The 13,092-nt window shown below is 37.5% G+C and overlaps 1 protein-coding gene across 1 annotated transcript in view; it reads right to left on the reverse strand.

Annotated features, from left to right (window-relative positions):
• The window catches only part of ZNF654 (zinc finger protein 654), a 30,549-nt gene that overhangs the window by 12,032 nt on the left and 5,425 nt on the right, over positions 1–13,092 (reverse strand). The window contains exons 2-6 of the mRNA XM_069026217.1: positions 9,551–9,696; positions 6,466–6,547; positions 5,047–5,182; positions 1,073–1,275; positions 205–344 (exon numbers count right to left, since the gene is read on the reverse strand). Of these exons, the coding sequence (XP_068882318.1) occupies positions 205–344; positions 1,073–1,275; positions 5,047–5,182; positions 6,466–6,547; positions 9,551–9,696 (707 nt within the window). The remainder of the gene's footprint in view (positions 1–204; positions 345–1,072; positions 1,276–5,046; positions 5,183–6,465; positions 6,548–9,550; positions 9,697–13,092) is intronic.

A 13,092-nucleotide genomic window follows, 5' to 3' on the forward strand; every position in this document is an offset into this window, starting at 1 on the left:
TACTTTGAAACATTAAAGAAGTGTTTTGCACTATGTAGGCTACCCCTGTACATGGCTGTGTGTAAAAAGGCAAACAGGCACAACAGAAGCACCAGGAACATTTCAAAATCATTTTTATCTGGTATTTTAAAGTTAGGTGAGTTTCATTTTGGCAATAAGCATGTATTTTCTGCTCAGCTGCTTCCCCAGAAATAAAGTATTTACCATATACAATACATGTCCCCATTTTGGAGCTGTGGGACTAGGAAGGATTCACAAAGCTGTAAGGCTAAGGTAGTCTTCCCTTCTTTTTCAGTGTTGCAGATGATCTCAATTCCACTCTTGCAATCAGTCCTCAACAAGTGCTATACAATTAAAATAAAATTGATTTAGATCAATTGGCTGACATGAAATCAAAGCCTATCAGACCTTGCTCTACTAAAAACTTCAGGAATTGCTACTAACACAGGATGCCTTTGGAATGGCTTTTGTGTACATCTACAAATAAAGATTTTGGAGGTATTTCGAGCTCTTTCATATTTCTTAGAGAAATGACCATCAGAGTAATTGTCTGAGAAATTAAAATACTACACAAAAGCACTTTTTTAGCATGATGGTAGCTTGTTCTTAAAAAGTTTAAGAAAAACACTGTAATGTAGTAAGTGTAATCAGTGGTAAAACAGGGCCACATTCAGCTCAAGTGTCATTTTACATACGGAGGCATCATTAAACAACTTCAACAAAACTATATAATGTACAATTAACATCCATTGGGCTCAAGTGCTTTTACTAAAATAACAGTCAATAGTAAAATAATCAATACACTGAAGTTACAAAATATTTAGGGACTATATCTTCAAGAACACTTGACCAAAAAATCACATTTAGGTCAACAAGATTTGTAGGCACTGCACATTTAACTTTTCAAAGCTTAAGTCAGCACTAAGTTAAGCAACATCAGGGTGGCTGCCTGATTTTATGACATTTGGTTCCACAAAATCAGAGTTCCACATGCTCCTCTTGACAACTTGTACATAGCAAGTATAAAGCACCACTTCATTTTAAAAAAGAAATGTATACTGACAAACAATACCTCCTGGAATAGCTGATCTTCTAATGGTGACATATAAAGACAGGTGAAAAGAGCTTGATGGAAATACAGATCTTTACTGATATCTGGATGATTTATGCAAGATTTGATAAGAGCCATTGCCTCAGGGATGCGTTCACAGGCAATAAGGTATCTGGCACGGAGTTCAAAGAACAGTGGATTTTCAGAGCTTAAATATTTGTTAACTGCACAGAAAAGAAAGATTTAAAGGCAATTAGAATATGAAGTCCAAACAACAAATATATCTAAATGTAATGTTGTTTTTAATAACAAATAATATTAAGAAAAAATAAAGGCTCTGCCAAAAACCTATCAAATATTAAATTAAATACCATAAGAAATCTGTCCTTCTGCTTGCAAACAGAAATTGTTATTTTTCTTAAACCAGTAATCTAATTCAGTATTTTGTTTCTAACAAGTTAACACAAGGTGCTGCAAAGGATTAGTAAAATATATATTATATAGAAGCAGATGTGAACATTTTAGAGAAAGAAAATTCCCTCCTTTCTCAGCAGCGGAATCTGTGTGACTGCCAGAAGCACAGGACTGACATCACTTCCAAAGCCATAATTATAAATATTCAAAAAAACCTCAAGATACTCATTATCCATTAAAATGTAAGACCTTAAAGCGGTGAAAAATGTTAACTACAATTCAGATGCTGTTGCCTTAAGAAGCTTTGAATGCCTTGATTTTCCTTGCCAAATTGGAAAACACACCTTTTCCTTCTCTGAAAGTGCTACTGGACACAACTCCTATCTAAATACATTTAAATTCTAGCTCCTCATTTCTGGAAATCTGTTTTTTTGGCTCTGAAAGACAATCTTAACACTAATATTTGAATGAAATCAGTTCAAGTGAGATACTGAAAATACTCAACATTGAAGTAACTGGAAATTCAGAAATACCTAGAACATGTGCTTTGTACCTCTATTAAAAGTTCATACAGATTGTCATATCTCTTTGGATTAAAAGTTAAAATATCACTCAAGGCTACAACTGCAGTACTCTAGTGTTTCATGTTTTAAAGAAAGAAAGAATGAGATTGTCAATTTAAGGTCAGTGAAGGCTGAAAGTTTATACCTTAGAAGGAATCTGTATTAATTGCAAGCAACTTAAAGTGAAACTTAAGAAATGGTTACTGAAAACCACACTCTGAACAAAGAATTTTTTCCCCCAAAATGAAGAGATTACTTGTACAACAAGCTTTCAGCTAAAACTCCATTGTTTTGGGTTTTTTTTAAATCATTCCTTATACTCAAACCCAGGATTTCTCTAGCATCTTCATTTTTATGCAAGCTAGTAGTGTCCCATGCTAATGAACACTTAGGAATTATTATTCAAGGTATCAAGTTTCAGTTTGATTTGTTAACGGATGCACTGTAAGAAAAAAAACATCTCATTCCCACTATCCATCAGCACTTTTGAGAACAAACTCTTAGAAAACAAGAGGACAAAAGGAAAGCCAGTGTCTAATGGTGGCAATGAACTGCAAGAAAAAGTGATTATACAGAAAAGTCCTTAAAGCCAAGTAAAGGCCTCTCCTTTTTTTGAATTACCATCCTCAGGATAACAAACCACATCCTCTGTTTTGTATGCAAGCATTACCCAACAGATTACTGAAAAATTAGGCTGGAAATACTCAGCTTTGGCTAAGTGCTAATGGTAAGGAAATGCTGCCCATCTAACAAGTGGCTGTAACATCCTTTTCCCTTAAAGGAGGGAGAACTGCACTCCACAGCATAGCTCACCCTGTTCTACCATTCCCACTTGGTGCAGGGAACTCTTAGGTCCCTTCTGCTCCATAAATGAAACTCTGTCCTCTGCCAGCCTCCTCTCCCAGGGAAGGGCACCTCCCACACCCTACACCACTGCCAGCAGGAGCTCCCAAGGATGTGGGTTCCTATAGCCTCCACATACTGTTTTCAAACAGAGTTCCAGTGATGCTGCTGGCAGGGCAGTGCTCCCTTCCTGCCCTGGAATGTCCTATTTTCCCAGGGCAGCACACAGAGCTTTTCTAGCCCCCAAGCCAAAGACAACTGCCAGCTACAGTAGCATTTGGCCGAGTCTGTGATACACTGAGAAACAACATTTATTCTTATCCAGGCAGTGATGCTTTGCTTTAGAGCAACAGACATCAACTCCCACCTCAGCAACTCATTACCTGCTCCATCTGACTGCACCTCTGTACTGTTCTCTTCTAGATGCTCACCCTATTCTCCCTAGTCTATCACAAGTTGATTGCTCCTATGTTTCAACCCTACTATTTTTCTTTCAATGACTGCCTTTGTTTCCAGCCACCTCCAAACAGACTGTGACATCTCAAAGTTTACTACAACTCATGTAAAGGTAGGCACAGAGAGGTTTGTCTTGGCCTAAGCTTCTCCATGGAGTTAATGAACCCAAGACAGGATTATGTAGTTCACACAAACTGATTTTTGCAAGGAATGGTTGGTGATTCAGCAATAATAGGCAGTTTTTCCTATTTAAAATAACCCCTGAGGGAACTACATGGCCAAGTTTCAAAATATACACCAAACACTGCTAGCTTATAAAGCAGCACAGGATGTTTGCTTTGTGTAAGACTCCACAAGAATCAAATTTTAGAAGAAGTGAGAGGAAGAAAGAGCGAGCTTCCAAAATATAATTATCTAAAATGAAATGTTTGTCAGCACAGATGAGATGTGTCAAGGGTGTGTGTGGGGATATCAGAAGATAAAAGGAGAAAAAACCTCTCAGCAGAGGGGAAGGAGATGCAGCCTGAAACAAAAGGGAACAAAGTGCTCATCTCATGACAACAGGCCTCATTCCTGCTCTGCCAGGTTAAAAACAAACAGCCTCAAACTGTTACCCATCATAGAGAGGCTTCATGGTGATCAAGAGACTCATTATAGCAAAGGACTAAACCAATTCTTTGCTGGAGAAATGGAGATAGAGACCTAATTCCACATCATAATCACCAAAATCATGCAATGCAGAACAAAACAAGGTTCATCTTGGTTTTCATTTTGTTTCTGTAGGTATTTGACCAGAACTTTGAGATAGCTAATAAAAATCATGGGTGAATCTGTTGCTGAAGCAGTTGCTTCACAAAAGAGACAGAACAACAAAGATGTAATGCTGTTAATTTGCTATCAAAACCCTTGTTCTGGTTAAGGAGGCAGCTCACTGAGCTCTTCTGACTTTAGTGCTCTTCCTCTCTCTCCAGAATGAGCACATTGTCACAAACACAATGATGAGTTTGTATCATGCACTTCACCATAATAACTAGAGAAGAACTGGCATTTTCCATCACTATCAAACAAAAACAACTTTTAAGAGCTCCCCTGTGAACACTGCTGGTCAATAAGTTGCTTAAGATGCTAGTAAAGACTTTACTGCAGCTTGGATCATTTTCCTCTTAGGAACTTTCATTAACATTCCAGTAATTTTGTTCCCATGCACTGCACCTTTCCCAGCTCCAGGAATTACATATCCATAAACAGAAAGCAGCTGTCACATGTAGCCATGGGCATCATTGGAAACAGAACCAAGGAAAGCCACAAGACCAAGTATTTACAACTGAAGAGAAAAATTAAATGAGTCAGAGTGCCAGGAGACAAATACACATCAGATCCTCTCCAGTCATGTTATTTCAGGAGCCTAACTGAAGCTAAGTTGGTCTCCATGCTCTAAGTGTCCCTTAGATTTTGTAAATCCACCCTATGAATTTTATTAACTATTTAGGAGCTGCCTGTGTCTGACCAATCTGATCTCTACATTATAAAAGCAGACTTAAATCAGCAAAGAAATTCAGCTTTCTGTCAAACAAAAAAGGGACCAGCACATTTTACTACAGAAAAATAGTTAAAACTCTGTGCAATGCCAGCTACAACACCTGACCCTGTATATTAAAAAAAAGCATATTTGAACACATTTTTCAGTACTCTAGAAAACTACTGTGATAAAGAAAGTACCTAATTCCTGTGACACAGGCTTTGCTTTAAGAATTGCTTGTAATACTGGATCCTCCCATGGTCCACCATCTCGTATGATTCGAGTCACTAGTTCCAGGTTCAGATTTCTGTATTTATTTAGAAGGTTCTGACATTCCTACGTGTAAAAAGAGAAACAATTAGAAAGAAGAAAAAAATAGGCTCTCCCAAAAATAGTTAGGCTCTCCCAAAAATACAAACCAAGAAACCCATGCATGGCTGAGTATTTCCTCAGTCAGTAATTTGAGCTACTAAGTCTTTCACTGACCATACAGAAAGTCCTAAAGCAACAACTGATATTATCTAAAAACAGCAATACAGAACTGCTGAAGGCCAAATTCATGACTTCTACAGCACTCAGAAAGAGCCTTCCATGTGTATAACAAAGCAAAACACCTTTCCTTGGATTGAGGACATTACTGGCATACACTGAGACAAGTCTTCACCTCATGGCAGCCTGCACAGATTTAAACACGTTGAGCGGGATTTGTGATTTCTGAGGGAAAAACTGAATTAAGCCATGAGTCACCAGCCCTCAAGCAACCATTTTTCTCCAGATTTCTACATAACAGGAATTACGTTTGCCTGTAATATCATGGAATGATTTAGCCAGCCATGATTTTCACATGTCCAGTTCCCTCTAATCCCTGTACCTTATTTGTTGTAAAAGTGTCAACAACACCATTAATCAACAGAAAATTTTAGTAGCGAGGAAGTTATCTAATATTGAAACAAAAAATGCAGCAGAAGAATGGCTTCCATCCACATACAATTACCTGCTTTTCACTGCCAGTTCAATTACACAACTGATGCAGAAACAGTGCTGGCACGTCAATTTGTAAAAGCAGTAATAGGTATCACCATAAAAATAACAAGGGAAGAACCATTTCTCAAACTGTAGTTCCATGAGCAGTATTAATAGAGACACACCCTGGTTTTCATCCTTTTCATCCCTTCTTTCCCTGCAAAGTTTCCTCTCATGGTGGCACAACCCTAAAAATCAGTTTGGGTATTAAAAAAACTCAAACAAACCAAACCCCACACTTACCTGGCAAAACAAGTTTTTAATCCAGGGTCATTCATCTTATGCAGTTGTACATAGATATATAAAACTCTGTCCCAATCCACCCAAGAATAGAAAAATTTAAACTATCCATGTTTGTGCTGACTTGAAGACTTCATTGAGATGAAGCTTCAATTTCAAATTTACTGTTTAAAACCAGAGGGGAAACATGAGATGCTATGTCATGAACTGAATGTCATTAAGCCCTAAATAGACATAAACAAGCTGAGTTTCTTTCACTATAATGGCATGATTCCTCCAGGTCATATATTCACAAAAACTGTCTTTACATCTACTGAAATAATATTAAAAGTTTATATGAAAGTAGGCAACACTACCTGGATTGAACCTAAAATATCTTTCAAAGGATCTTCATAGAACTCATCCTTTCCAAAGAACAGCAGCAATTCAAAAAAACTCCTAAAAAACAGAAGTAATGAGAAGTCAAACTAAAAACATTGATTCAAAAACATGAAACTACTGTAAGTCTCTTACTTTTCACAGCACTCAAATCAAAATTAGGAATTTTGTGTATTCTAGACTTGTGTCCATGTGAAGTCACTCAAAGGTTTTTGGTGCCCGCCAATTCACGTTTTCAAGCACTTTCTACAACCACACTTTATTTTATTTCAGCCTGTCTTGCTGTAACTGAAGTCCCTCTATGAAGATGGTGGTTTAAAGGTGTTAATTATTTTATCTTTTCAAAAAAATGCTTTTGAAGATTATTTGGAAAGGGACAGCTTTGGTGCAAACATGCAAACAAAACTACATTCACCTTCGTGTGGCATTCAAATTCATATAACTTGAATTTTACCACCACCAAGTTTTTAAGCAGATCAGGTCTATGTCCAGCAAGACAAATTCACAGGTGTTACCCTGAAATGCAGTTCTGCAGAAATGGCAGAAGAAAGGACTGACACTTTCAACATCTGCTTAGATTCAACCTGGCTTGTGGCCTCCATGGTTTTTATCATCTTAAAATCCTGGTCTAGCATTTCATTTCTTTTAAATCCTGGTAGCAGAATCAGAGAGGTTGGTAAAAAGCAGCTTTCTATTCAGGCTTTCATTTGCAAAAGCCTCCCTCCAGATAATGCAGTTGAGTCAATTCAATCAAAAACTTGGCAGTCGGGGCTCGTGGATCCGCAGTGCAACTGTTACTGTTCTGCCTGAAGATTCTGAGAAATTCCATTTCTACTTGGAAAAAGTACCAAGCAGGAATTGGACTAATGAGCTGCAATTGCTGATTGAGAAAGTCATGAGCAGCAGACAAGAACTGAGCAGCTCTCAGAGGGACAGGCAAGACTTCAAGAAATACTGTGCAAATTAAAGGCAGTTTTTTCACCTCAGTAACATTTTCAGAAACACTGTGCATTAAAAAAGTCTTAATACTCACACAGACATAATTAAATGCTCTATAGGAATAATTGACAAGTACCATAAAATCAAGATTTCCAATAGATTACACTGAATCAATTTTTTTTTTAACCAGTGATTAACTATGACAAAAACAGGCCTAGAGAAATAAAGATACAAATTCATTATGTTCAGTGACAAAATTTCTCTCAAGGTTAGGTCTTTGAATCTCAACTCAAATACACAATGAAAAAACAATCCCAACCCAAATAAGTACTTGGTTCTGAAAAAACATTATCTCATTTCACGTTAAACAAAATTTTGCAGCATACTTGACTCTCAGGAAAGGTCAGCCATGAGTCATGTCATGATGTGGCAAGCAGCCAAACTGGAACTTAAATAGTAAGACAAAACTAGTTAGAGTAAGTGATGCATGCATTTAAATTTGCTTTGACTGATTTAAAAAAAAGGAGGATCTTGCAAAAAAAATCTGGAAATCAACAGTGAACAAGAGTGAACTATGATCTTCTGCTTTATCAATGCACTTGCTCATGGTCTAATAAAGGAAGCCATCAAAATATTTTTATTTCCTCATCACCAGTCTCCAGTTAAAATTACTACAGTCAGTTCCAACTCTGTTTATCTCAAAACTGTCTGCAGCATTGCACATACACATTTATATCCATGTAGATTGATCACATCACTGCTTTGGCATCAGAAGATTGCCTAAAAACACCAGCGTGGCACCATTATTAAAACCTCCTGATATTAATGCAAATGCTGCTTTATTTGATATGAATAGCAAGGTTATTAAGCATAGGAAATAAACCAGTTGTTCCTGTTAACAGTTTATTGTCTGGTTACCAAGGAAGTCTTACTCAAGGATGACAATACAGTCAGGCAGAGTTTTGCTCTCCAAGAACTAAGATTTAATATACACTGAATTTTCAAAAGAGATTCGAGCAAGGTTGCCCAGGTAACTGCAGCTACTGAGCCCTGGGATCCCGTTATATCACATCACATGCAAAACTGTGCCAGCCAGGCAGAAGAGTAAATAATTTGACCTCCTAGAATGGAAGCAAATCTCATGGAGTAAACCCAGTTCCAAAAATCAAAACAGACAAGGGTGACAGGAACTCAGTGACCAATTTACTTCTTAATTATCAGAATGTATCCATCCAAAAAAATACCTCAATTTCCACCTTTTAATCGCCCAAGCTTTGCTATTTAAAAGTACATACAAGCATGGTTTGAATTTTGAGGTTTTTTCCTTAAAACTAGTGAAAACAACTCACAGCAACAGATGTCACCATGTTTTGATGCAGCTGTTCCAATATTCTCCAATACCTGAGAATTTTGGTTTTGGAAAGTGTGGTTTTTTATGAGGCCATAAATAACTCTCTGTCAAACAGTTTCACATACACAAAACAGGAAATGTCTACAGTGAAGTTTGACCAACATTTAAAGACAGCTTTTATTTTTCCTTATGTACTTATTACCCTGACACTTCCAGTCTTCATGTGGGAAAATGACCAATGCATTAAAAAAATCAAAATTAGAGCAAGATTTATGTCACAACATTCTGCAATTCTTGAAGCTGAATGTGACTTTGGGTCAGTTAACTGCATAACAAATAATTCCCATAAGCATTTTGATGACTCAAACATAAAAATCCATGCAATTTTAAAGTAATTGACTTCTTCCTTAAGAAATTTCTCTTAAGAAGTACTTAGCTTATGACACCACTAGAGGTACAGAAGTAAAAATGTGAGATAAATCATTTTAAATTATCTACTGGCACAGGTTGGTCTTCAAATACTCCAAAATAAGTTTATGGTCATCACTCATTTCCTAGATTATTCATTTTGCCAGACATACCTTATGACAAAACACTGTCATAGCCAACCTGAATATTTGACAAGGATGCAAGAAAGACTAAATTCTACTTAGCAATTCTTGGTTCTGGATAGCCACACCACCTGCAAACCTCTTTTGGGAGCTGTGAGGATCTGAAACCCTTTTGCTGTGATATTGTAAAGGAAGGAACAACAAAAATGAAGAAGTACTCACAAAGCAAGGCTACTCAGTACATATTGTACGTGCTCACATTCAGCTGGGAATGACACACAGGCAGACGTGAAACAGCACAGCGCCGTCTGCAGCACCTGGAGCTGAGGCAAAGGGACCTGCCACCTTCCAGCATAGTCTTCAACAACCTAGACAAAAACATGGAAATACAGATTATTGTCCAAGACATTCTCTTCAGCCAGAAAGAGGAAGTAGTTAACACTGTACCTGCTTTATCTCCCCTCCCTCTCCCTCAGGACCAGAATTTGTAACCTACAAAATGTGACTGTCTTCTGGTTTATGACCTACATCATAAAAGGAATATCACAAGGGACCTTCAACTATTCTTTTCAGAGGGTAAGACAGGAAAAACTTTCTCCTTATGCTGTACCACAGTAGACACTGCACTCTGCATTTAAAAACACAAGTTTTCGTTTTGCAAGGGGATGCAAATTAGAGAGTCTGTAACAACATCCAGAAGTTCTAGCCTAAAAACTTTCCAAGAGGTGAAAGAGTAACCTGCACTCTTCCAGCCTTTGTGTCAGCAGAGAAAGTCACAAACATTCCAGCCGCTCTTCCTTATCTGATCAAATGAGTAAATTTGGCTTTTTTTAACCAGAGGATGGATCTAAGGCAACAGCAGCTGAGCTGGACTCATGTTTGTATGTCCATTATAACTTTTCCATCAAACTTACTTTATTAATTTTTTTGAAAAACTGCTAGCTTAATGCAGCAAATATCTAGGTCAACTGATGAAGAATTAGCAGACTTGTAGATAAATACTTTTCTGCTTAAGAAGACTAAACATTTTGCCTCACAGACCTATCGAGAGTTCCCCAAAATAGTTTTAGCCAAGTCCCTTTTATAGAAAACCACAAAAGCCTGAGAAGAAACAAAGTAGACAGAAAGAACAAACATCCTTTAGAGGTGTGAGCCTCCAAAAGGTGAAGCAAAGGTAGAGATAAAGCATCACTTCCCACCACGATGTCACACAATGCTTGCACCTGATGGGCACAGTATAGATACGTTCAAAACTGATTTCAAGCAATAAAAACAAAACTTTGTGTCCTATTGTACACCCTCACTGCACCTTCAGCACTCATCTGAACCCAGTATAAGCTCAATAGGAATTTAAGGACAGGGAACATCCTCTCCCCAAAAAAAGCCATCGGTTCCAGTCAGCACCAGCTCCCCTGTCACACAAATATCAGAGCCAGCAGCAAAAGGAAAACAACAGCAACACCACCTTGGCCTGGCAGCTGGTCTGCAACTCAAATGTACCAAAAAAAATTCACAGCAACAGTCCCCCCCATCCCAAACTGCTCAGGAAGAATAGGAATAGCAAACTTTTTCCTGAAGGTACCTGAAACCATGAATTCATCAGTCACAGGAAAAGAGAAGTCCAACTGATCAATTCTCAGAAGATTTGCAACAACCAGGAAGAGATGGGGGCTTGGGGAACGTGTGGGCAAAAAGCTAAACTAAGTATAAAATAAATTCCAAACCACGCTTCACACACATTCTATACAGAAGGAGAGGCAGGGAATAATGTATGTTTGTTTTACAATTCTATGTATCCTTCAGTGTCTGTTTTTAAATAATCTCATGGAATAACTTTTTCTGTAACAGAAAGCAAGCTCTTTTTTTGTACAAAATACTCAAGATGCCATGCTTTGAAACAGGACTGCAAAGCAGAAGACAAGTTTATCAGCACATTTTGAACAGGCACACTAATTTCAGTATAATGAACTCAGCCAAACAAGAACATAACCTTGTAAGTGACCTGCTCCTTGTCCAATACACAGAAGAGAAAACCAGAAGGGAAGCAACCTTTTTAATGTGACTTTCTGCAACACCTGCTTTCAAAGCCTCTGTTAGGGTGCAATCTTGAATATCCTTAAAGCATCATCCCCCAGTCTGTCTGTATCTGCCATTGCTAATAACCATGAAGGGACTGGGCCATTTTGTTTTCCCTTTCTCATTCAGAGCAGATAAAGGCACTGAAAGGGAGGCTGAAGCACCTTCCTGACACCAACCCCCCCATTCAGCTCCACCTTTCTCCCACACCAATACACTACTTCCCCTTCTATAATGTGTTCTAATAACTCAGAGGAAAATACAAGACTCAGATGTGTCCTATTAAAACAAAATCAAGACCAGACTTATAAAAAATTTCTGAGCACACAGCTAAGGCAGCTAACCCCAAAAATAACAAGGTAGTAATTAAAAACCTGGACCAGTGAAACAATAGCTTTTCCTAGAATATTATGTTTTAACTGATTAAATATACACATATATTTTAAGTGATTAAATATGCACTTATAAAGTTATTTGGCTATATTCCAAAGAGTTAAGAGAAACAGTATTGCAAACAATTAGACTTGCAAATGCACAGGACACAAAAAACAAATGTTTTATGCAGTGCTAGGCCTGAAGTTGCTAAAGCTTTTCCTGTTCCTCCACACAACAAAAATAGAAACTACAAATCCCACCAATTTTAGAAGTTTATCATTACTAGGATTTCAAACTAAGTTACTCCCATAGCTTCTTGTGAGATTTAAAAGTAAAGGAAGTCCTCGTAGAATTAAAACTACAACAGTTCTGTGAGTTTTTCTGCTTACAGTTTTCAGGCAAGGAAAGCCTGTTGACAAATATAGTGGTTGTTATTCATCATAACAAACATATGTAGGGGTTGTCACAGAAGAGGAGAAACCAAAAAGGGACAAGCTTAGAAAAACCAAAGTTTCCTGAAAATTAAAATCCATAATTAAAAGCAACACCCACCACAGTTGCCTGATCAGCAGAAATACCAGAGCAGCTCAGATACCAAAGTTCAGCTCTAAAAGAGAACTTGAGTAATAGCAAATTTACTCTACCTGGAAATACCATTAGAAATAATCACAGGGTTTTTACTGTCTTTTGGACCTGTTCAGTGGATGAAGAGCATTTTGTTGTTTCCAAATACAAACAAGCAAACATGTCCATACAAATAAGGATTTTATTAACCAAATAGAGAGTAGGAAAAGCCTTATGATTTTAGGGTAATATGAAATATTATTTAACATGTAAAAGTTGAAAATGGCTTTATATTAAAAAATGTAAGCAATGGCTTTACTGCAATTCACGTGTGAATATTACATAAGGAGCAACCAAACATAATCACACTTCTGGCAAAAGAAAACACATCACCCAGCAACAGCATGACACATCCTATGAGACAAGTTTCTACCCTTAAAGCTAAATGCTTCACCCTACTCTTAATCACCAAAATCTCATCCATCTCCTCAGCCTGCTTGAGGCAAGAACAATTCCCAAGACTGGCTTCCATATGCCTATTACATTTAGCAGCCCAAAAAGTCATGTATATTTACAGTCTGTCACTTGCACAACAGTGAAAACTATACCCTAATTCTAGAAAAGCAGTTTGGGCTGATTGGAGCACTGTAGTAAATGTTCCTATATATGATTTATGACTGAGAGATAAACACATTAGAAATATTCCTCCTCATCTTTTGATTAGCACCTCACCCCCCAAATGAAAGTCA

Source organism: Aphelocoma coerulescens, chromosome 1 (assembly GCF_041296385.1).
Source record: "Aphelocoma coerulescens isolate FSJ_1873_10779 chromosome 1, UR_Acoe_1.0, whole genome shotgun sequence".
Classification (NCBI taxonomy): domain Eukaryota; kingdom Metazoa; phylum Chordata; class Aves; order Passeriformes; family Corvidae; genus Aphelocoma; species Aphelocoma coerulescens.